Source organism: Megalobrama amblycephala, linkage group LG1 (genome assembly GCF_018812025.1).
Source record: "Megalobrama amblycephala isolate DHTTF-2021 linkage group LG1, ASM1881202v1, whole genome shotgun sequence".
Classification (NCBI taxonomy): Eukaryota; Metazoa; Chordata; class Actinopteri; order Cypriniformes; family Xenocyprididae; genus Megalobrama; species Megalobrama amblycephala.
In genome coordinates, this window is record NC_063044.1 from 54,601,596 (window position 1) to 54,627,954 (window position 26,359).

The window sequence follows — 26,359 nt, forward strand, 5'->3', positions numbered from 1 at the left end:
GAAAGAAATTACAGTATTTTACACCTCACGAGAAATTACAGTCAATTTTGTTACAGTTACTTTTCTTAAATAAGACATCCTTGATGACGTAGGCGGCCTTCGAATACAACCTCAGGAGGATGCAGCCTCTGAAATGATGCAACAGTCCTCAGTCACCACAGAGCTAGTGTTATATAGTGTATTATGTGTATAAATGTTTTTGAAAATGTATTTTATTCTGTATTGAGTATTATTATTACTCTGTGTGGTAGATTTTCCCCTACGCACTTGACTTAAGTTAAACTGGGTGTCCCAGACACCTATGAATTTAAGCGTACTTCAATACCTGTTCGAGTCGGCTGACGTCTCGGCCTGTTTGGGCACTATCACCTGGTAATAAACTCTTTAGTGCTCCTCCACTAAACACTATATCATTTGAGTTTAGAAGTAAGATCTCTAGTGCCTAGTCTGCTGCGCAGCCTAAAAACCAAACAGACTCCAGACTTTGCCTTAGAATATGCTTTAATCACGGCCGGAGGACCTCATACCAATCACAGAGAATCCCACCAGCAAGAAGAATACAACAGTTTATATAGGATAGGAGCAAAACGAAAGCTATAACCTTGTGACTAATGTATTAAGATGCACAAAGAGCTATATCTAGATTTCTAGACAATTAAATATTTTGAGCATAGCTAGAAAAAAAAATAGTTTCACAAGACTATATACATTTACGTCTAAAGACAACTTTTCCAGACCTGGAAATCACAATTTTAACATTCTGTGATGTGTCCATGATCATGTGAACCAAAGGAAATACATTTAAAACTAAAAAGACAGAAAAGAAAAAAAGGAAACTTGGTCACTCACTCAACAGTCTGAAAAGAAACAAATCTTTCACTGAATATTCTGTTCTCTCAGTTGTCAAATAATAATCTGATGCTGCTGGTATTAACCAATATAAATACACACTGTGCAGTAATAAACAATAAAGAATAATCATCTCATTGCTATTCAAAGATGAACATTGTCTCTGAAGCACATGAAGGCTTACTAATATTACAGTCAGTTCAGGTAAATCTGTTGCCTTCAAGTGATCATCAGTATCAAACTCATTCACTTCTCTACAGTAAACTCATCAGCATCCTGGGATTGAAGTTTCTCCTCCAGGCATTTATTTAACCTGAGCATACGTCACATCACTAGATCCAGCACCTGAAAATATATCAATAAATTCAAAACGTACATTTATAGTTTTTATATGCAGAATTATATTTCATCAATAATGCATGTAGATGAAGTGTTTAGTGTTTTCTTGTGAATTGTGATTGATATTTTTAGTTTGACGCTCACCTTGATCTGTTTCCAGCTTCAGTTTAGAGTACAGGACGTCACAACTCTCAGTGTTTTTGTCTAGAAGAAGCCAACAGTTCATATCTCTAGTGTTTACTGTACGTCCAACAGGGATATGAAATATGACACTATAACAGGGGTTCCCAAACTTTTCAGCCCACGACCCCCAAAATAACGATGCCAGTGACTCGCGACCCCCACTATCCTCAGAGGTGGTTAAAGTAAACGAACGCTGTGCACAATGGTGCACACGCACTAATGCCTGTTTTACATATACTCTGTTTGCAGTGTGTATGCAGTGCATATGAATAAAATGTTTAAATGTTGTGCATTTAAATGTGACATCTATAAATATAATGTATACGAAGAGAATCGCAATGTTCAGTAACAACTTTTGGATTTGAAATAAGTAAATGTGTTTGTGATTTACAGCCACAGATCAGTTGCACACTGCAAACGCAGCACATGTGAAAGCTCAATAGCGTGTGCTGCATATGTAAGCCTAGGCTACTGCAAAGGCATGACGGTGGTGCTTCTCCGCTCTCCTCCGCTGGCCTCCCTGCGTTGTCTTTTTTGGTCAATATTAACCAATGTTTCTTTTCGGCAAAAATAATATCCAAAGCTTAAAGAATTACCTATGTGCACATGTCTGGTGCTGTAAATTGACCTGCATCAACTGATGCTGTTGCTAATATGTGGTTAATCTGTCGTAATCTCCTCAGGAGTCACGGTCGAGGGGAAGGAAAATCAAAAGGGTTGATGGCTTTTTTTATTTGCATGGTTTTTGTTTTTAATTTAACTTGTATTTTTTAGTATTTTGTTACAATTATTGGTAAAATATGCTATTTCTAATTCTTTATTGTTCGTCTAATCGTTTTTTGATTTCTGGAAATCATCTCGCGACCCCTCCCTCATTGTCTCGCGACCCCCGCTTTGGGAACCACTGCACTATCCCAGACAGCAACATAGTGAGGCCCAGATCAGGCCCACATCTGGTATATGTGGATTACACGCGGACCAGATGTGGGCCGAATCTGTGTCGACACTATGTTGCTGTCAGGGATAACATGCTAAAGAAGAGCAGAGACTTTTGTGTCAGTTTACCTTTGTTTTCTTTCTCTTTCTTTTCTTTGTTTGTAGATTTGAGTTCAATCTCAGCATATGTGATCTCAGTCGGCGCTCTTACACCGTCTACAATGAACAACAGAGAAAGAAATAAGACACTTGGTTGAACTTGATTTCCTTTGCAAATATAAGAGTGATACAAAAACGATGGATTTGATTGCCAGTTTCTTTAGAGAAGAACTACTGAACTCATTATAATGACATAAAATACTTTAAATGACATCATTAGATTCCTGTGCTTCTGTCTTTATTAATAGTTTCATCAACTGAATCATAGGCCTAAACATGTGCAGTTCCTGTAATAAATTAATACATGAATTAATGTTTCATGTTGACAAATAAAGCTTCATTTTTGATCAAATAAAGCCCACTGACATCTAGCTGATATCTGTCCTGTTAGTTGAGAGTTATTCTTAAGTGTCTTTTATCTCAGCTTTATGTGTATTTAATAATGGTAATGAATAAAGTCTGACCAGACAGCGGTGTGTTGTATCCGGCTTCACTCTGGTTCTGCTCTGATGTCTGACTGATGTTCTGCTGTTGACGGACAGCAGAGGGAGACTCAGATCTCACACCTAATCAAACACAAACTGTGTCAATGTTTTGAGGAAAACTGACTTTTCATCTCTTTCATCTATTTATGTTTGAGAATGACAAACTGTTTAAAGACATGTTTTTATTTATTTATCACATTCTGTTTACATTAATCTGCCTCACTGCCTGCTGTCTTCAGTCAGCAAATAAAACCTGATAAATGACTAATTTGGAGTGCTTACAGTACATATGCACTATATCAAACAACTAGTGGACAAGATGGATAACTCACTGTTTAAATGATTTTCAGTGATTTCAATATTATAACCCCATTTCCAGAGAAGTTGGCAAAATAATAGTGAAAAGGTTATAGAATATCCAAATTAAACGGTTTTGAAACAGTTCACAATAAGCAGGTGAATTGGTAATAGATGAGGGTGTCGTGTTTGGGCATAAAAGGAGCATTCACCAAAGATGGGTCATGGCTCACCACTTTGTGCCAAATTTCATGAGAAATGAATATCAAGATTTAATGCAAGATTTTAAAGTATTTAGGTCTTTCACTATCTACTATACATACAATTTAAAAAAAAATATCTAAAAATTCATTCACTCAACTTTTTGAGTTACCTATTTTTGCACTGACTCAGTTAAGTTGTCTTTACATAGAATATTAAGCATTTTCAACTTGACAAATATGATGTTGTTTGAACTTATATAGTTTAGTTTGGATTAACTTTATGAAGGTGAACTTACTTGTTCACTCAACTTAACTTTTGAGGTACTGATTTCCACTGACTTATTTAAGTTTTAATTACTTAGAAAATTAAGTATTTTCAACTTGACAAATTTAGTTATTTAAACTTACAGTTCAGTCCTTTTTTTAATACCGAAGTCCATGTTCGTGTAACCTAATGTGGCTTATTTTATTAATTCATAATTATTTTATTTAAACTGTTCTTTTATGTCAATTGTAAATAATTATTTTATTTCCAATGTTTCAGCCATGTTTCGGTTGAGAACTTTATTCCCATTTAAATTAATTTTCTACTGTGAATAATAACTGATCTGTTTTCAGCCACTGAAACATCAACTGCAAATCAAATCGATTATATTTCTCAAGATCTGAGCAGAGGATGATTAAACAACTCCAAACAGCTTTATCACCTTCACTTACAGACCAGTTTGCCACCATTTCTTTCACAAGATGTTTCTGAGAATTAACAGAGGTTTAGCTCTAATTAATGTTGGATTTTTTTTTTTCATTGAAAAATTTTAGTTTGAAGTCACCATTATATTGCAAAGTTTTTTTTTGTTTGTTTGTTTTTTTTTGTAAATTAGCTGAAGTTGTCTTATTTTACATTTAATGTAGCCTACAGCGATTTAGATTACTTTTTAAATGACTGTTTCAAAGCAAATACAGTAATAAGGCCGAAGCCCCACTGAACTGTGAAAATTTCTTTTAGCTTAACAAGTTTAGCTGTGAGAGAAAGAGCATTAGTGCATTAACTCTGACACAAACTGGGAATATTTGAAACATCTTTTGTGCAGCAATTTTAAACTGAGCATTTAGACACACTTTGACATCAACACTCATCATATAAACCTCAACAATAGTGACAAAACAAACTACTAAAATGCATGCTGGGAGCCATGGATGAGTTTTTATTGGTGTCTGGACGCAGTATAGGTCATAAACCACACCCACTCAGTGTAATGGAATGAACGTGAGACAAACTAAATTACATGTCAAATATTAAGATGGTTTCTGTCATTTTAGGCAGTTTTTAATCATGCTGATGTTAGTTAAAGTGTTCATTCTTTAAATAAGTTTGTTTTAAGTAAGTTATTTGATGCTATAAAAGGGCGGGTTTTGACGTCATTAACAGCTGTGAAATTACAGTTTCTCTGAGTGAAGTAGTCAATGAAGCACCAACTGACTTTTTTCTGGATCTTTTGGAGGAGATTGGAGCTTTAACGTTTTTTTTCTACATTTCCATAACTGTTTATTTCACACCAACATAATGTGTTGCTCTGCAGTATTAACCGATTTTGCAGGAGTGTGGGCGGGGCATTGATATCGCGGCTCACTACTGCGCAGACTCGAGACTCAAGATGTCAGCACCATATTGGCACACTGGCTTCAGTTAATGCAATGGAAGGCGTGATATTTTCCCCAAACCAGTTCAGCAGAAATCCTGCCCTAATCATTTCACAGTAACGATTGCCTACACCCAACAAAGATTCCTAAACCTACTCGTCACTGTAACCTCAGCCAATGAAACTGGTTTCAGGGCGGGGATTTCTGCTGAACCATTTGGGGGGAAAAAAAAAAAAAAAAAAAAAAAAAATTCTCACCAATGAAAGAGAGTGAAGGTGCGTCATCCATCTTTTCTTGAATGTCAATAAATAAAGGAAATGCTGTTCACAAAATTAGTTGTTCAATCATCTTATGCTCAGATCTTGAGAGATTTAATTGAATTGTTTGCAGTTGATGTTTCAGTGGCTGAAATCAGATCAATTATTATTTGCAGTAGAAATTAATTTGAATGTGAATGAAAAAGAAAAGCCGAAACATGGCTGAAACATTTGAAATATTTATTTATTTATTTATTGCAATTGAAATAAAATAATTTATTTGGGTCAACTAAGAAAATAAGTCAAATTAGGTTAATTGAACATGAGCATGAGTGGAAAACTAGTAAGAAACAAAAGTTCACTTTACTTTAGTAAGGTTAATCCAGTTAAACTTTATAAGTTCAAATAACTACATTTGTCAAGTTGAAAATAATTAAAATTCTAAGTAAATACAACTTAACTGAGTCAATGTAAAAGGATAAGTCAAAAAGTTTGAATACACTTTATTTTACAGTGCCATAATTACATTGTATCTACTTAAATAAGTACTGAGTACTATTAATTAACTGCATGCAATTACTAGAGTTACAGAAACTACCTTTTTTATGCCATCAAAATCAAAATTTGTTTATATTTACAAGTTGGCCAGTGAACACATTGAAAAATCTTTTCTTTGTACTTTTGTCAGTTAAATAAAGGTTCAAGAGAATTAACAAACCTCAGTGTCTTGATTTTATTGCATTTTATAAAATGTCCAGACTTTTCTGGAAATGGGGCTGTAGATGATATAAATATTTTGGTAGAACTTTATTTTACAGTCCTGTTCCCCATGTACATACTATGTACTTATTATAGTAATTGCAATAACTGGGTAATAACTAGGTACTAACCCTGAACCTACCACTAAACCTAACCTTAACACATGTAGTTACCTTATATTACCCAGTACTTTCTTTGGTAAGTACACAGTAAGTACACCTAAATGCATGTACTGTAAAATAAAGTGCAACCAATATTTTTATCAATACTTTTCAGAATTGAAGTAACAAGCCTAATTTAAGATGGTCTACTGACCTGACCAGCTGAAAACTGCCCAAAATCAACCAGCAAACAAACCAGCTTTAGACCAGCTAAGTCCAGAAAACCAGCTCAAAAGGTTTAGAAACAGCTAGTGTCTGAAAATGTGTCACTGAATTTTAATGTGAGATGATAAACCTTTGTTGTTTCTGAAGCGCCACAGCAGGACCAAGAAGACAATGATCAAAAATACAACAGTCAGTCCTGCAGTCACTCCAATTATCACAGCTTGTTTGAGACCATCAGATCCTGGTGCTGGGGATACAGAGATACAAGCATTTTTACATTTAGATTAGTGCTGTAAACACAGTTGAAATGTTCCTGTACAGTTTATAGTTCTTACTCTCACCTCTGACTGAGATCCAGCTCTTGAGCGACTCTCCTCTCTCTGGGTGTTTGCAGTAGTAGAAACCCTCATGTGACTTTGAGACAGTAGAGATGATCATCTCTGTAGTTTGACTCTGGATGAGTGATTCATCTTTATAGAAATCAGCTCTGAGGATTGATGGGCTTGGAAACTTATTTAAACAGCGTAGAGTCAGAGTATCTCCTTCAGTCACAGGATGAACAGGACTCTCCAGAATCACATCAGCTTCAGAAACACAGGAAAAATGCAATCCCTTATGAAAAAGAAGTTTATTCAAGTGTGCTATTAGTATACTTATTTTAAACTAAAAAAAAAAAAAAAAGAAGAAGGTATACTTCAAAGTCCCTGATACTGTCAGTGTAACTTCATCATTTGATCTTCAGTGATCTTTCGGTGTCTGATCCATTACAGGAGTATTTACCTGCATCAGACTCAGTAACAGACCTGAATGTGTGTTCCTGTCTTTGACTGAAAACTAGTGTTACTCGAGACCATTCTTGGTCCCGTGACCGGTCTTAAGACCATTTTTTGAAGGTCTTGGTCTTGTCTGGTCTCAGACTAAAAGGACTCTGGATTTTATTTTAAGACCACAACTGCGGGAATATCGCTAAATTGCTGTTGCATTGTATGATTTCTTTATTAACGTCGTTAATCTGATTGGATGTAAAACGTCCTGCTTCAAATACAATCAATAACTTATTTCTAATTTCATTCATTTTGTTACTGTTGTGAATTCAAGATATGATTGCAAAAAAGTACTTGTGATCTTGATATTATAACATGATATATTTAAGAAATATCACAAGAAAGAGGCAACCATGATATTGATTTTTTACAAATGTTCACAATTTTATTTTTAAAACATTAATTTTAACATTATTTATGCATCTGTAATTGTACCAATTCAGATGCAACTTCTGTTCCACCTCTGCAGTGTAAAGATTAATTTTGTTGTTTCAATTGATTAGTAACAGTTCTATTTAGTGTCTTATTATATTGAGGAGTGCTAATCTGGTCTTGTCTTGTTCTTGACACACAATGGTCTTGGTCTCGGTTTAGGTGGTCTTGACTACAAAACAACTGAAAACACTCTTTATACCAGTTGACGTCACAGGGACACAATCATTTGCATATGACTGCCTCTGGAGCCAAGGGGTGGCCACCCCTGCATAAACTCTGGCCACCCCTGTGCCCACCCCAGTATAATTTTGCATTGGGTACTATTAATTTAAATGCATAATGTAAATTCACAAGTTCATGAAGTGAAAGAAAATAAAATGCCACCAAAAAAGATAGATTGACTGACGCCACCAGAGTAGCTGTTTTACTGCCACCAAGAGTCTAAATAGTAATGTCTATAGACCTGAATTTCAAATGTTATTTATACTGTGAAGAGGGTAGGGTAGGGGTGTGCGATATATTTAGTCTACGATTTTATCATAATTGTATACGATGCACAATCGATCTGACATCCCTGTATGTGATGTTGTCTTGTAGATTAGACTAGTCGGTGCGCATTTAGAGTGCACGCTTTCACTGTGTTAATAAATATCACATGAAGAGTGCCGTTTTTCTCCAGATATCAGCATAACAAATGTTATATACATTTTATTCATGTTTACATTTTAGACATCATTGCCTGTTTCTGCACAATTTCGCCAAGGAATATAGTTCAGATCAAATCCAGAGCATTGTATTGCGTCCCTGAGCAACAAATAGCACTGTTTACTGAATGAATCAGCTTTTTGAACGAATAAGTTGAATCAATGAAAATTGGAAAAGATAGGTTACAAGTGACGACGAGGGAGCTTCAGTTGAACAACAGTGAACTGCGGTCAGATGAGATATTGTCAGACTATGTCAGTAAAATTCAGAAAAATGAACAGGTCCAATCAGCCGTTATTCTGTGCTCGCGGCGCGCACTCAAGTATTGCATGCGCAAATGTGCCGGCGCGCGCTGCATAATTACTTTATTATAGCTTAAATAAAGCCCAAAAGAATACGAGCAATGACCGTCATTGCTCTGTTGTAAGTTAAGTCATGAAATTACCACACATGCGATTAAAGCTGCCTCAAAACTGTGAATGCATGTATTTGTTGACATGGTTTTAAAGCTATTGTTATCCAATTTGTTGGCCTTAAAACGTCTTAAAAATGCACATATGTACACCAGATAAATCTAAATTTTCTCGGGGGAGCATGCCCCCAAACCCCCCTAGCAAACTATATTTTATGACCTCGGTAATTATGAAACCATAATGCAATCTGAGGTAAATGTGTATTTCTACAAATGTGCACACTTTTGGACTAAAACGGTGTAGGTATGTGTATGCAAATAAATGGGACCGAACGCGACTGAATGTAAAGGTTTGTGTCCTCATTCTATTAATAACTACCAATTGATTTTGCATGTATGTATATGTATATACACACACACACACACACACACACACATATATATATATATATATATATATATATATATATATATATATATATTTTTTTTTTTTTTTTTTTTTTTTTTTTTTTTTTTGCCACCCCAAGAATTGCTGTGGCCTCGTCTGGCCACCCCTATTAAAATTTTCTGGGGGCGCCACTGTCTGGAGCAAGACAACGACACCTACTTTTACATCATTGCATCATTATCCCCGCCCACTGATGCACAAGTGGATGTCCATGAGCAGTGAGTGGATCTAAAGTGGTTCATGATAAGACTGTGATAATAACAAGATTGCGATGTCATGCAGATGTTGTGCTGTTCCTGGCTGTGGAAAAACATCATCTTTGCTTGAGCTGCCAAAGGATCCCGGTGTCAGAGAAAAATTGATTGTTTATTTTTAATGAATGTCCTAGTCACTTGCATATTTGCTCTGTACATTTGACCAGCGACTGTTTTGAGAACAAGTTGCAATTTGATACTGGCTTTGCGCAAAAATTTTTGCTCAAAGATTAGGAATTAACTGTTCTGGAATCAGCAAGGTAATCAGGAATTAGCAAACTGTAAGTACACTAAAAAAAAATGCTAATAATGAAAATAATAACCTTTATGAGATTTAAACAACAACAAGCCCCAAAAAAACACTTATAATAAGTGATCATGGCAACACAGAAAGAGCGCGCTGTATAAGTAGCATGAACAAAAGATGCCTCCATCGACTAGGTTTGGTTAAATTGCTGAAAATAATAAGTGTTTTGTCACTGTAATATTAGTTTGGTCACAATAACAGATACCAAACATGCGAGATGCCAGAACGTTGCTATGGTTTCCAAGCTGTCAATCATCAGAAAATTAAGTGGATTCACTCGCATTTATATGCGGTAGTCACTCCTGAAACTTACAGTGTGTATGTGGCCAGGTCATGAAAAGTTGTTTTTTTTTTTTTTTTTTTTTTTTTTTTTTTTTTTTTAGGAAAGAATGCAGATATTTAGAACTGAAATATGCGACTTATAAACATAGTGTCTATTTGATAAGTAGATGTATTCAAAGATGTGAAATGCAATAAATAAATATAAATAAAATTCAATACAATTCAATAATAAAAATCATCATGGCTGTTATTTAGTAATGGATGTGGAAAAAATCCAGCCAAATTTGAGACTTGGTTTAAAGATCATGTGAGACAATTTTGATTAAAGAAAAAAGTGTGTTAATGTGAAGAAGCAAATCACTCAATAATAACCTGTTAAACTTGTGTGTGTTTATGAAGAGATGATCAAACTCACGTGATACTGTCAGTGTAACTCCTTCACTGCACTTTATCATGAACTATATCTGAACGAGGGCATATGAAGACATAAATCACTCACAGTTTCATTGACTCTCACCTCTGACTGAGATCCAGCTCTTGGGCGACTCTCCCTCCTCTGGGTGTTTGCAGTAGTAGAAACCCTCATCTGACTTTGAGACAGTAGAGATGATCATCTCTGTAGTTTGATTCTGGATGAGTGATTCATCTTTATAGAAATCAGCTCTGAGGATTGATGGGGTTGAATACTTATCTAAACAGCGTAGAGTCAGAGTATCTCCTTCAGTCACAGGATGAACAGGATTCTCCAGAATCAGACCAGTTTCATCAGCTACAGAAACACAGGAAACATGTGCTGACTGAATAAAGAGTAAGATTATATGAGCAATATGTTAGATTTCTATATTTTCTGACAAAACTACATTTTTAATTACAACTTGTGCATTAAGGTTTTTGTTGTTGTTGTTTTGCCCATTGATGCTTCCTGATCTTGTTAAAGGGCACCTATTTTGCCTCTTTTTACAAGATTTAAAATAAGTCTCTTATGTCCCCAGATTGTGTATGTGAAGTTTTAGCTCAAAATGCCCCACAGATCATTTTTATAGCATGTTAAAATGGCCACTTTTTGGGTGTGAGCAAAAACATGCCTTTTAGTGTGTGTCCCTTTAAATGCAAATGAGCTGCTGCACCTGCCTAAGAGGGCTGGGCTTTATGAGTTTAATGGACACACTAATAATGTCAGAAACTGGCAGTAACTGTTCAGCCTGAACCGGATTCAGACAATAATGCCTACAGAGTAGGGGTGTAACGGTACGTGTATTCGTACCGGACCGTTTTGGTACAGGGCTTTCGGTACGGTGAACGTGTGTACCGAATGCAATATTTTGTGTGTGGAACATATAGGCCTACATTTTCCTGTCTCCACACGAACATATTAAGTGGCGGAAGTCTCCGCGTTCAGCGCAAATCCCACCCTGCAGCTGATTCTAAAGTTTTCATTGGTCATGTCAATATGTCAATCACTGTACAGATTGCCCTACACCAACACTGATCTCTAAACCCATAGACATTATAATAAACACTAGACGCCCCATTGGCCGCTGGACCGTACGTCAACGGCGCCGCCATGTTGTGCGGGGCAACGTTCCCATAACGCTCATATCTGGAATTGAGAAAAATGCCTGCTTCGTGTGCTGCTTGGGGCTGTACAAATCGCTGCACAATTGAAAACTTGTCTCGGGGAATAACCTTTCACAGGTAAGACTGAACATTTGTTTCTGGTTGTATTTGGTCATTATATAATTGATAGTAGTTGGCCACCGGAGTCAGTCAGACTAAAATAGCTAGCGATGTCACTAATTAGCTGTGAAAGTTGAGACGTGAGTTTACATGATTTCGAATATAGTTTTAGCTTATGTTATTTTATAAACTAAAGTTTAAATATGCATCTCTATTTTATTAAAACCGACTTTTATGACAAGTACTCGTTACGGCTAGGTGACTGATATTTTGTTAATCTTAATCTAACCCTTACTGTAACGTTAGTTAGTTGGCTAGCTTTTCACACATTTAAGGTTTCACAAAGACAACGAGTTGAGGAGACAGTGGGAAGTAGCTAGAAGGGAAGTTTCCCGACTCATCTACATTATTTAAAAGTTTGCCATTAAATGGTGATTTGTTTATATTTTTATTTCTTTTTCAGCCCATTGCAACCAGGGCTACACAAGCCTCAAGGAAAGCTGAGGAGAGCCTGTCAGTGGACTGTTCTCACCATTTCCAAGAGACTGATGGAAAATATATAGCCTTTTGTTGTTATTATTATTATACCAATTCTATATTATTATTGTACTAGTCACTATTTAATTTACTATTTTTATTATTGTCAATGTTATTCTGCAATTGATATTACATTGTATTTGCGATTATTATTATTATTATACCAATACTATTATTATCAATCTATTATAGTTATGATGTTATATTATTGTCTAATTATCAATCTATTATAATTATGATGTTATATTATTGTCTATATTCTGTAAATGATACTACATATTCTATTGCTATTATTATAGTATTATTATATTATATGCTATTATCAATATATTATTATATTATTGTACTTATACTATTTTATAAATGTTCTATTCATTACTATTTTATTTGCTGTATACTGTTTGTTTATTGACAATATTATATACTTTATTGTTGACTATATTATTATATTATATACTATATATATATTTATTTAGTGTTATTTAGAACTTTACAGCAGTATTTTATTTCTTATTCTTTTTTTATTTTATATATATATATATATATATATATATATATATATATATATATATATATATATATATATTTTATTTAAAAGTGTTTAAAAGTGTAAACAAATTGTCAAAAAAAAAAGATTTTTGTAATAAACAACCTGCAGTTTAATGTTTGCATTTCTTTCCCTTACTGTACCGAAAATGAACCGAACCGTGACTTTAAAACCGAGGTACGTACCGAACCGTGATTTTTGCGTACCGTTACACCCCTACTACAGAGCCAGAGAATAATTGCTGCATGGAGATGAAACAGGTTTAGTTTAGTTTAGTTTAATTGTGGTTATAAATTATGTTGCCATCTTGCTTTTATCCACTACTAGTATAAGCCTGTTGTAGCTAACACCGTCCGAATGATGGCCAAAATGTTTTCACTCCAGAAAATCACTGTAAGAACTGAATAAAACACAATAGAAGTGTGCATTAAAGTCGTATCCATAAACTCTCTCTCTCGCATTATCATTAACATAGAAACACTCATTTCAATTAAGAGTAAACAAATATACAAACCGTATGCCTTTTCTGGGGTGCTTAATAAACTGGTGAGCTTTATATCCATAAATAAACTCTGATAAACTGTAATGAAGTGTGTGCTCTCACTTTCATTACTGCCGTATCCAGTATCACTCTGGAGCAAGGGTGTCCAAATCCTGCTCCTGGAGGGCCACTATCATGCAGAGTTTAGCTCCAACCAATTAAACAAACCTGAACCAACTAATCAAGGTCTTCTTCAGGATCCTTGAAACATCCAGGCAGGTGTGTTGAGGCAGGTTGGAGCTAAACTCTGCAGGACAGTGGCCCTCCAGGACTGAGCTTGGACATCCCTGCTCTGGAGACTATAAGCTGGATCATATTGGTACTGATCCATCCTTGAGTAAGAACTTTTTAGCAAAACCTCTGTTTTGTATTGTGGCTTTGTATTGACATTCATTCACAAAGCAAACTGGTGTAAAATGATTTGGACAGACATAAATTTAGGTATATGGGGGCACATTCCCTTCAAAAATAAAACTAATCCACTGTGTCTTCAGTGCTCTGATGTCAGGAGTACATGGAGTCAGTTATGTTCACTCTTAAAGTTGATTTATACTTTTGCAATGTGTACACCGTAGCTATGGCATAGGCTGTGTGTAGCACGTGTAGCGTACGGCGTAGTCTAACGTGCACCTCCTCAAAAATGTAACAACGCATCAGAAGAGCAATCGGAGAAGAGTGAGCATTTTCAACTTTCATAGGAATGCAAAGACGCTCTGTTTTAGGGGACACAAGCTGTCAAGCTGCAACAAAAGTCATTGCCTATTTGCCACCATCACTGCTGAAGCTTCTCTGACAACATACATGACAAGCTGCTTCAGCTTTTGCCTTGATACTCAACATGACCGCAGACACTGCCTACTAGTGGTCAGCATGTTTGCGCATCGACACAGACAATGACGCAGAAGTATAAATTAAAAACAACGCATAGCCCATGGTGCAGAGGCACATATCAGCCTTTAAACCTGACAAAAAAAAAAAAAAACGAGACATTCTTGTCACTATAGCTTCTCCAGTTTAGAGAAAATGGCGGACTGGGTACAACAGGATGGGGTTTATGCTAATACGCCAGAGTCTGTCAGCAGTCGTGCAAAGTGATGTAACTTTGAACAGAATCTGCAAATGGCTGTTCTGAGACACTGCTTCTGATTTATGGAAAATTTAAAAAAAATGGAGTGGGTGGATCTTTATCATTATAGGTTGGTTGTGTACACACACTGCTAACAAACTTTATGTTCAAATTGAATTTTTGTATTATATGTGCCCTTTAAATCAACCTGCTTCATTCATTGACTGTAAACTGCCAGTGAAATAAATGAATACAGAAACACAGACTCACTTTGTACAGTGATATTAACAGGATGATATTTCTCTCCAGATTCAGACTGACACCAGTACACTCCAGTGTGTGATGAGGTTGTGAATTTCATTGTACATGTAGATCCTGTTTGTGATCCCCAGTGTGATGATGAACAATCTTCCAGCCCCCGACTGTCTCTGTATCTTCTGACTGTCCATCCATCAGAGTTACTCTGGTCCTCACAGCTCAGAGAGAGAGAGTCATCTGTGATGTGTTGAGTTCTGCTGGGACTGATGATCAGAGAGACTCGAGGAGAAACACCTAACAAGACAATTACAGCTGTAAGTTTTCAGATTTGAGCATAATTTTCTATAACACTTTAGAATACCGATACTTCATTAATGAATAATTACTCAGGAACAAATGAGTAATGCATTATTAACACTCTATAACTACTATTAACTAACAAGAAACTCTGACTAATGAATTAGTAAGTAATAGTGATCAGTTGAAGGTAGTAGTTCACTATTAGATAATGAGTAACTACTGTTTTTTCATACCTCCCAGAGAACTACTAAGAACTACTATATACAGGTTCATAATTAATGTGAATGATGCATAATGTATAATTAATTCTAAAGTAAAGGTCATGATAACCCACTAGTAATGACTGAAGTATTACCAAATCCTTTAGAAGGAATTACTAATTAGTTGGATCAGTATTATAAAGTGAGAAACATGATAACTCTCTAGTAACTACTGAAGTCATAGTAAACTTTTGAGGTTTTTGTAAAGTATTGCATAGTAATAACTCAAGAGTTACTACATAACTCTAAAGTAACTACTTCTTATTTGGATCAGTATTCTAAAGTGAAGATCATGGTAACCCACTAGTAATTACTCAAGTGTTACTAAATACATCAGAAAGAATTACTGTGCAAAAATGTACAAAAAGCTCAAAAGTTTACAAAGACTTCAGTAGTTACTAGAGAGTTATCATGTTTTTCACTTTAAAATACTGATCCAAATAAGAAGTAATTCCTTCTTAAGTATTTGGTAATACGTCAGTCATTACTAGTGGGTTACCAAGGCCTTTACTTTAGATTATACATTATGCATTATTCACATTAATTATGAGCCTGTAGTTCTTAGTAGTTCTCTGGGAGGAATGAAAAAAACAGTAGTTACTGATTATCTAATAGTGAACTACCACCTTCAACTGAGCACTATTACTTACTAATTCATTCATCAGTTTCTTGTTAGTTAATGGTAGTTACTATAGTATTAATAATGCATTACTCATTTGTTCCTGAGTAATTATTAATTAACGACGGATCTGTATTCTAAAGTGTTACCGAATTTTCTTTATTAAAGTTTAATCAATTGTTTTGCATGAACTCACCAGTGACCCACAGTAGTTGTGTATTGCTGTGCAATGGTTTATAGGCTGGTTTTTCTGCTCTGCACACATAAACTCCAGTGTGATTTACAGTAGCAGAACTGACAATGTATTTTCCTCCAGCTCCTCTGTTGCTGTCTGAGAGTAGCTCATAATGATCACTGAAGTCTGTAAAATAAGAGAATGTGTAGATTTCACCTTAAAGTGAAACCTCATTCTCTGTGTTTCCTGGACAGAGTTATACATATTTATATGTATAAGAAATAACATAACAAATAAATAAGTCCGCTGGATGACTTATTTTACATGAGACTTTTGACATCTCCAGGGCTTTTGTGAAATCTACAGAGTATACTTCTGTATTTTTGTATCCTCACCCATAGACAGTCAGATCGACAGAAGTTTATTATTACTGATTGTGACTCACTGCCGATAAATGTTTACACTCTGAATTCTTGCACCCGGGACCAACACAAGTCTACATGCCCTGTCTCTATTGTTTGGATTCAGAAATCAAGCGTAGCTTTAGTTCTGCAGGTCACGTCAGTCAAGCTCGCATCAGCTGACTCCCAGGTGACTCACATCTACCTACTATAGGAATACGACACCTATAACAGCATATCTTATAAGTTCCTTCTTTGTACTCTACTTGTTGTTCACATTATCTTCCTTAATAAATATTTGTACACTTGCAACTGAATCTTGAGTCATTTAACCTGACACAGCTATCGCATTTCTCAGGAGCTAATTACCCTCCTCCATCCCCAGCTCCTTCTCTCGTCAGTCAGGATTGGCCTTATGATTTGCCTAAATCAGACTAATTTTTGAAATATGTGTACATGTTAAATTATTGACATTAATTATATCTGCATATGTTGGTTCTGATCCGTTTACCTTATAGGGGGGTTATTGCTGCTCTCCCTCTATGGATGTGCAGGGAGTTCTTGCCCAGAACAGAATCTTACCGCCAATACAAACTCATCAATAATATCAATCTATCAATAATATTTGATGATAGTGGTCCTGACAGAAATATTAATATTTCAGACTTGAATAAAATCAGCTAATTCAGATGATACAACATGAAGTACATTACTGACCTGATGAGACAGTTTCAGTTACAGTGAACCAGCTGAATGTCCAGCCTGTAGAGGAGCCTTTAACCTCACAGATCAGAGTCACTGGATCTCCTTCAGTCAACCACTTCTGAGGAGAAACACTTAACTGGACTTTATCTGAAATAGAGAAATGAAAGGTGCACAGATCACCCTATGTGGGGTTCAAACCCTCATCCTTTAGGTTAGAAGCTCTGATCTCAAAGCAGGGTTTTACTCCACCTTCATCTACACCAGCAGTCAAAGAGACACACAGTATCAGATACCAAAGTGTTGAAGATTGTTGTTGAAGTTCAAAGCACTAGGTGGTGTCTGTAGAGTTACTAATATTCAAGACAAAGTAAATGTCAAAAGATACTTTATTTTTTCTATATTCTTCATAACAAATTTTGGCCATGCAATATATCTGAATGTTTTTGGTGTTTTTTGTCACACCTCAGAACTGTCTGTGTGGTTTTACTAATTCACAACACATGAATCATTATATAACTTGTTAATTAATTTATTTATAACCATGACACTCCTTTACACTGCTGGGGTCGGATTCACAAAAATCTTCTTAAGAAAGATTTCCAAGAAGTTTCTAAGAATGTTCCTTTGTGAATTCAAGACAGGTTGGAGGTTATGCTAATTTTAAGAAGTTATTTATGATGACTTCTAAGAACATTATTTTCAGGACTATGAATACTCTCTCTCCTCTCCACCTATACATGGGTTTCAAAGACGTCACTTCCGCTATGCCCGCCGCCATATTTGGGACCGGTCACAGCTGCGCGCCCTGTTTAAGTCTATGGTGACAGCAGTTACAACTACCAGAGGAGTATGGCGTTATTTTACGGTCAATTGTCGAGAGCACATTATTGTGACGCGAGAGCATATCAATGTAATGGGCGAGCGCAAATCTGTCCGCTCGCGCGCGGATTTCCTCTGCTCTCGCGCAAATCTGTCCGCTCGCGCGCGGATTTCCTTTGCTCTCGCGCAAATCTGGACGCGCGCGCTCAAATATACAGTGCTCTCTTATGAACTGCCTCTCCTCTCGCTCAGATATTGCGTGTGCACGCTCAAACTGTTTCCTGCGTGCTCAAACGTGTCCTGCGCGCTCAAACTGCACATGTGCGCTCACGAATCTCTCCGTTCTCTTGCAGAAATTAATTTGCTTTTGGATTAAATGCTGTCAAAAGTTATAAACCAATCAGAAGAGACGACTGATCCATGAAAATGCTACGTGGAATCTTATTGGCTGAGCGTGAACTGCGCCTGGAATTCTTTCGACAAAAATATATATTTTATTTCTTTACAATTTAATAATATTTATCAAATGTAACCTAGTCTAGCTGCATCACATTACAGGTCAAACCCCTATTTATCTAAACAAACAAACAAAAAATGTTTCTTAAAGTTATTGTGGTCATACGTTTTGTGTTGAAATTTAAAAAAAAAAAAAAAGGTAACATTTTACAATAAGGTTTTTATTTGTTAACATTAGTTAATGTATTATCTAACATGAACTAACAATGTGCAATACATTACTGTAATTATTAATCTTTGTTAATGTTAAAAAATACAGCTGTTTGTTGGTTGTTTACTTCACAGTGCATTTAATAATGTTAACAAATACAACATTTGATTTTAATAACGTATTAGTAAATGTTGAAATTAACATTAACAAATATTAATAAATGCTGAAGAAGAGCAATTCATTATTAGTTAATGTTAACTAATGAAGTTAAATAATGTTAACGCAACCTTATTGTAAAGTATTACCAACAAACATCTTCTGATTTAAGACCGAACAAGATCAGGGTCAAATCGTCATTCCCTTAATACTTAATGTGGAGATCACATACCACCATAGTCAATTTCTTTTGAGGTCTGGTATAAAACATGACATACAAAAATACCTAAGCTCTTGTGTATGCACGATTAAGCAAAAGAACGCGATCTTATTCCTAAATGACAACGATTCGGTTATGTCTATTAAACCTTTTGAAATTACAATCATACCAGAATATTTAAACCTGCTTTTGCATTGCTGCTGAAAGCAGTGGTCATGTAAGCTATATGTTTTAAACAGCTTCACAAAGTGTTTTCAACAACATACTATTGCTACATCTGTGTTGCAAACATTAAATAATAATGCAAGTATTGCAATAACAATTTATAGTCTGAATATACACTGATTTCAGCAATTAAAATAAGTAGCTAAATGAATGTTGAAACTAATGTTGTTACACTGTTCTGCCAGTAGGTGGTGACCAGTGACTGTTAAAATGTATTTGATGTATCAGAATGTATTTGATGTATCAGAATCATTAATTCCAGACCTCAAAAGAAATTGACTATAGTGGTATATGTGATCTCCACATTAAGTATTAAGGGAATGACGATTTGACCCTGATCTTGTTCGGTCTTAAATCAGAAGATATTTGTTGGTAATACTTTACAATAAGGTTGTGTTAACATTATTTAACTGCATTAGTTAACATTAACTAATAATGAATTGCTCTTCTTCAGCATTTATTAATATTTGTTAATGTTAATTTCAACATTTACTAATACGTTATTAAAATCAAATGTTGTATTTGTTAACATTATTAAATGCACTGTGAAGTAAACAACCAACAAACAGCTGTATTTTTAATGTTAACAAAGATTAATAATTACAGTAATGTATTGCACATTGTTAGTTCATGTTAGATAATACATTAACTAATGTTAACAAATAAAAACCTTATTGTAAAATGTTACCTATTTTTTTTTTTTTAAATTTCAACACAAAACGTATGACCACAATAACTTTAAGAAACATTTTTTGTTTGTTTGTTTAGATAAATAGGGGTTTGACCTGTAATGTGATGCAGTTAGACTAGGTTACATTTGATAAATATTATTAAATTGTGAATAAATAAAATACATATCTTTGTCGAAAGAATTCCAGGCGCAGTTCACTCTCAGCCAATAAGATTCCATGTAGCATTTTCATGGATCAGTCGTCTCTTCTGATTGGTTTATAACTTTTGACAGCATTTAATCCAAAAGCAAATTAATTTCTGCAAGAGCACGGAGAGATTCGTGAGCGCACATGTGCAGTTTGAGCGCGCAGGACACGTTTGAGCACGCAGGAAACAGTTTGAGCGTGCACACGCAATATTATCTGAGCGAGAGGAGAGGCAGTTCATAAGAGAGCACTGTATATTTGAGCGCGCGCGCCCAGATTTGCGCGAGAGCAAAGGAAATCCGCGCGCGAGCGGACAGATTTGCGCGAGAGCAGAGGAAATCCGCGCGCGAGCGGACAGATTTGCGCTCGCGCATTACATTGATATGCTCTCGCGTCACAATAATGTGCTCTCGACAATTGACAGTAAAATAACGCCATAGAGGAAGGCCAACAAAACGCTCTCAGAAGGTTCACAACAAGTTTATAATATATCTTGGATATGTGGTGCTGTTAGCCGTTTCAACAGTCGTCAGAACTACAAATTTGATTTATTTGAAAATATTGTGAATTCTAGTTGCTGTGTTTCGGCGTGTTGTTACAGGATGAACAAATTCACGACACCAGCTGACTACATTACTTAGTTCAAGTACATGCGTGCATGATTTTGTGCAAATATAAGTTGTAATTTTATGTATATCTTGCATAAATATATATGAATTACCCTATATAGGATGTGTCCCGTTGAGTTAATTAACCTTCAAGCAAAGCGCTTCAGTTTACGGGTGTTCATTCAGCGCGCGCAGCTCAAATAATACTGTTATCAAAATGAGATGATTTGAGAAAAAAAATCTGTTATTGTTCATGATCCTTATTATTAATCAAACTATGTGTTGATGAAAATAATACTAGAACAATATAAGAGCTAGTTATTAAAAATAATGCATTCATTTTCTAAAAGAAATATTAAAGTTTTAATATTACTGTGTAGTAACGTTAAACATTTTAATGACTTAATCATTGCTGTTTGAGCTGCGCACGCTGAAGATGAAGAGAATAAAAAAAAACCCATAAACTGAAAGTTAATTAACTCAACGGAACACATCCTATATAAAATAATCCAGATATTAATACAAAATAAAAATAATATTACAACTAGTATTTGCACAAAATCACGCACAGATGAACTTGAAGTAACGTCATTGAAACTCCGAAACAGCAAATAAGCCCAAATAATTCACAACGTTATTTTACAAGTATATACGATTATAATATCATGTATAAGAAGAGCAATCATATTAATGTTTTGTCTTACTTTTTGAGCGCTCGCACTGAAGCTATGATCATCAGCTCTGTGGGTTATTTACCTCAACGAAACACATCCTTTATGAGAATAATCAGATATTTATACTTAATAAAATTAATAAGTTTTATCTGTACAAAATGACGCGAATGCACAAGTGAAGTTTGAACAAGTTATGTAATCAATGTTTAACTCAGTCGACGCGCTCTTACCACAACAACACGCTGAAACAACAACAGAGAATTCACAACATTTTATTACAATAGTGTTCTCGTTATAATGTTATGTAAATGACAGTCCCAGCAGTTATTAATGTTGTGCATTGCTGTTTGGCTGCCAGTGGTGTGGCCCCTTCTGAATGAAGCCAATAATTCTGCCGATCTAACTACTTTGGGATCAAATAAATTTGTAGTTCTGACGACTGTTGAAACGGCTAACAGCACCACATATCCAAGATATATTATAAACTTGTTGTGAACCTTCTGAGAGCGTTTCATTGGCCTTCTTCTGGTAGTTGTAGCTGCTGTCACCATAGACTTTAACAGGGCGCGCAGCTGTGACCGGACACAAATATGGCGGCGATAGAATACAGTGACGTCACATGAAACCCATGTATCCACAAGTTTCCTACGCCCCATGAGGCCTTGCGTCAAATGTGGGAAGAATGTTTTGTGAATCCGGCAGCTGGTTACAACAGAATCACTGATGTGTGATGAAATTTATGACTCAAATTCACTTACCTTCAATGTGTCCAGAGTAGATGTTTGAAATCAGCACTAAAAATACAAAATTAAAAACTCATGAGAGATTATGTGTATTTTCTCTGTCAGACATTTACAGCAGGAATTAACAGAGGTTTAGAATTTTAGTTTTAAGTCACCATCATGGTGATCAGTGTTTGCTTTAGTTAGGCTCATGACCCTTGACTTTTGTTGAGTTGATTCTATTCCAGCAATTGCAGCTGTTTTCAGAAAACTTTTCTGTATTGATAAAGCAGATCAACATAGTTTTTTTTTTTTAGTTTTTTTTTTTATACATACCCCTGAAACATCATCCCTACTCCGTATAGCTTCAGCAAGAGGTTCAATTGCTAAATTAAATAGTAAAGGGCAAAAACTGCACCCCTGGCGACAACCTCTTTGTAATACTATTTCTACAGACATTTCTACAATTATTTGTATACATTTTTGCTAAGGGGTTACTATCTAAGTTTTTAAATCAACAAAATAAATTTATCACTCAAATTGATTTTTTTAATGCAGAGAATAAAAATTCAAGGGATACTATTAGTGTTTGTAAGTTGTTCAATTTTGAATAATTAATTATATTTAAAATACAATCTGCCTTTGTTTTGAATTGACTTCTAGCGGACAAAATTCTTACATACTGCACCTTTAAGTTTTTGATGTTCTATCTCAGACAGGTGGGTTTCCTGCAAAAAGGCAATATTAACTTTTTCTTTAAGAAAGTAATAAACCGATTTGATAAACATCATTAGTAACACTGAAGTGATTTATTCAAGTTTGTCCAAATCTATTTTGAAGTTGAGACACACTTAGACATCAACACTCATCATACAAACCTCAATAATGGTGACAATCAAAACATAATTCAGCTGCATAATTTATCCATGCTGCAGTGCATGGGAGACATGAATGCATTTTTTTATGCTGGCATGAAGCAGGTCACCATTGTTTCAGATGCCGAATGTTGATGTCTTTGAGCGCATAAACGGCACAAAACATGTTTTAAATAGTAAGTTAACAATGAAAGTGTTATTTATACACTCACAAACATCAACATTCAGCATCTGAAACTCAACAATGGTATTACAAATGATCTTTATCACATCAGCTGAGTTTAATACATTTCAATAATGCTTCAATTCCATAAGACATCAATGACAGAAAAAGCAATTGTTTAAAAAAAAAAATTTATTGGGGGTGTCATGTGGCTCTGGCGAAGATGGCTGGTTGATCGATTTGCTCTGACTACCCGCGCACAAAAAAGTTATAATACTCCTGTAAACTTAACTAACTCCGATCAAAACTAACAATTTCTCAGAGGACTTCAAAAAAAACGTTTTCATTGATAAAGGCGGATTCCTCGCAGATTCCTCATCCAACCCTGTAAATTCCGATTTCTGCATGAAAAAAAGATCTACCTGTTCTCATCTCCCAAAGAAGCCAAGGAGTTCTATCACAGCATTGGCTAAACTATCCATGTGAGTAACTGTGGATCGGATTTAAATGAAGAATAGGCTAGTTGGGGTATAAATATTGACCTTGCTAAGACTGACAAAGACTGAAAATTACGAATTTAACTTTTTCTTCTGAAAGCCATGTTAACTTTTGCGTAAATACGTTTGTTCAATATTGTATTCTCATACCATACCATATACATTGTTGGTCTTTGATATGACCTGCCTTGTCATTTGGGGACAGGGCTCGTGCCAAAAGGGAAAGGGTGTGGGAGGGAGACAGGAGCTTGTAGTTCAGTTCAATGTACTGTGTTTAATCTTTTAGTTTTGAGTCTACAAATGGTCGGTCTGTATAAGCCAAGCACCACTGTAAAATGGAAAATGTATGTAAAGTGATAACATGGAATGTCAAAGGGTTAGGCCACTCTATCAAGTGCAAACGAGTGCTTACTTTCCTTCTAGTAGTTGTAGTTGTTTAAACCCCTTTAATGCAGTCATTTGACCATTAAATCACGCATGTTGATCTGCTTTATCAATGCAAAAATGTTTTCTGAAAACACCTGCAATTGCTGAAAAAAGAGGCAACTTAACAAAAGTCAAGGGTCAAGAACTCAAAGCAAACGCTGATCACCATGATGGTGACTTTAAACTAAACATTTTCAACCAAACATCAACATCTAAACTTCCGTTAATCCTCAATAAGAACTGCTGTAGACATCTGACATAAATAAAATCAATCTGGTTAGAAATAACTGAAGCTGGTAATGCTGTTGTCACAAGTCAAGCCTCTGTGGCTCCCTCCGATCGCTGCCAGAGGGCACCATCACCCAAGTATTGATCATCCCCCCCTTGGACTCCTTTTCCCATCATCCCGTACCTGGCGCTGATCACACGCACACCTGTAGCCAGTCCCGTGGGCTATTTAAACAGCATGCTCACACTCACTCACTGCAAAGTTTTGTTTTGCTGTGGCTAACAACTTGCTAACAACGTTTATTCCTGTTCATGATATCCCTGTGTATGACCCTGGACTGTTTTCTCTGTTTACGATACCTCGCTGCCTGCCTTGACCATTGTTCTCTGTCTGCCTGGATTATGTGTATACTGTGTGCTGCCTGTCCTGATCTACTGCCTGGTTTAAGACTTTGTCTCTGCTTTGCCCTGTTTGTACCTGACACTGGTGATCGACCCCTGCCTGTTTATTCTTCGAAATGTCTTTTAAATAAGTTGCAAATGGATCCCAACTCTCTTGATTCATCATTACAGCTGTCTGTGGAGTTGTTTAATCCTCCTCTGCTGAGATCTTGAGAGATTTAATGTCTTTTATCTTCTGTTAATTTCATCTAAGGCTGCGGCTGAAGAAACTTGTAGTTTGTGGTCTTATGAATGATTGAAAGAATGTTTCAGGAACATCATACTAACCTTTAAATAACATTTTAGAAACATGGACATTTTTATGTTATTGGAATGTTACAAATCCACGTTCCTAAAATGTTGAATTGTTCATCAAAATTGAAAATGTTTGAGGAACATCATACCTTTTAAAACATGTTCCTCTAACGCCAATAAAAGTGGACATTCTTACATTCCCAGAACCAAAACTGAATATTTGGAGAATGTTCTTATAACAAAATTATGTTAGCTGGAGACAGACTAACATCACTGCTGAAGATCTGTGCTAAACTGCTACCTTCAGTAAATTCTCCTCCTCACAAGATCTCTGGTCATGCTTACTTATTTTATGTATTAGATGAATCTAGTACATTAGAAAGCCACCCAAATGACAGCTCAGCCAAATACAGGAAAATCTGACAAATATTGACCGGAGCTGATCAACTTTTGGCATTTTTCTTCCTTTGCTTGTGAAACACCACAATTTCACTCTCACATGTTCCTCAGCTTCACAACACAGAAATGCTAACAGTCTGATCTAAAGTCTGATTAAAGATAAACTCTTACTAACTACACTAGTGAACATCTACTGAAGACTAACTAGTGAATATCTACTTCATGGACAGTAAACTGTACAAAACAAACCAACAGAACTGATTCAACAAACACTATTAGAAAGCACAAAACCGAGTGACTGAACAAACAGACCCAAACACAACAGAGTTCATTTCTCTTTCACAAACACACTTCCTCTCTCAAGATCGTCTTTCACTCATATATCATGAACTAGAGCTGGATCTGAAACACTGAGAGCAGCATGAAAAGAAGAAGAAAATATTAATCCAAGAACACTAATTAATCTCTTGAACCTGTTCAATCCTCTTCATAATATGATCAGTTAACATCCAGTGAAAATAATACTCACAGAGCACAAGAGGAAGTGGACTGAGCTCCATACTCACTGAATAATGACAGACGGTTAAAGACACAGATTGCGTTAAAGCCTCAAGACTTCCTGATACCTACACTCAGATCTTTAGGAACATAATGACAGATTAAAGACATACAAATGAACCTCATGTGTTACAGAAAACCTTCTGACAATGTTGATAATCTTGTAACATGTTTTCAGAAAATGTCACAAAAGTTTATAGTGAAATGTTGTAAGGACTCATTCAGTATCAAACTGAAGAGCAGCAGTTCACCATTTTGAGGATTAATATTCTTTTGTGTTTAATGGAGAAGGAAAAGGAAACAATGCTTTCCTGTATCTGAATTGTAAAAATGGTCTTAGCTGTATTCATAACTTTATAAG

The 26,359-nt window shown here is 35.6% G+C and overlaps 1 protein-coding gene across 3 annotated transcripts; it reads right to left on the bottom strand.

The window, feature by feature from the left end:
• Positions 1–483: 483 nt before the first annotated feature.
• On the bottom strand, positions 484–26,033 carry LOC125275167 (low affinity immunoglobulin gamma Fc region receptor II-like). 3 transcript variants are annotated; one of them, XM_048201876.1, is made up of 12 exons: positions 25,970–26,033; positions 22,193–22,228; positions 17,200–17,334; positions 16,103–16,267; positions 14,740–15,021; positions 10,619–10,870; positions 6,776–7,018; positions 6,565–6,681; positions 2,931–3,032; positions 2,437–2,523; positions 1,333–1,392; positions 484–1,194 (listed from the first exon to the last, which is right to left on the bottom strand). In XM_048201876.1, the coding sequence occupies exons 1-12, from the start codon at positions 25,998–26,000 to the stop codon at positions 1,154–1,156; spliced, it is 1,551 nt and encodes a 516-aa protein (XP_048057833.1). In that variant the 5' UTR covers positions 26,001–26,033; the 3' UTR covers positions 484–1,153. The 3 variants fall into 3 exon arrangements, with proteins under 3 accessions (XP_048057833.1, XP_048057851.1, XP_048057842.1); XM_048201894.1 differs by lacking the exon at positions 10,619–10,870; XM_048201885.1 differs by lacking the exon at positions 6,776–7,018.
• Between the last annotated feature and the right edge of the window lie 326 nt (positions 26,034–26,359).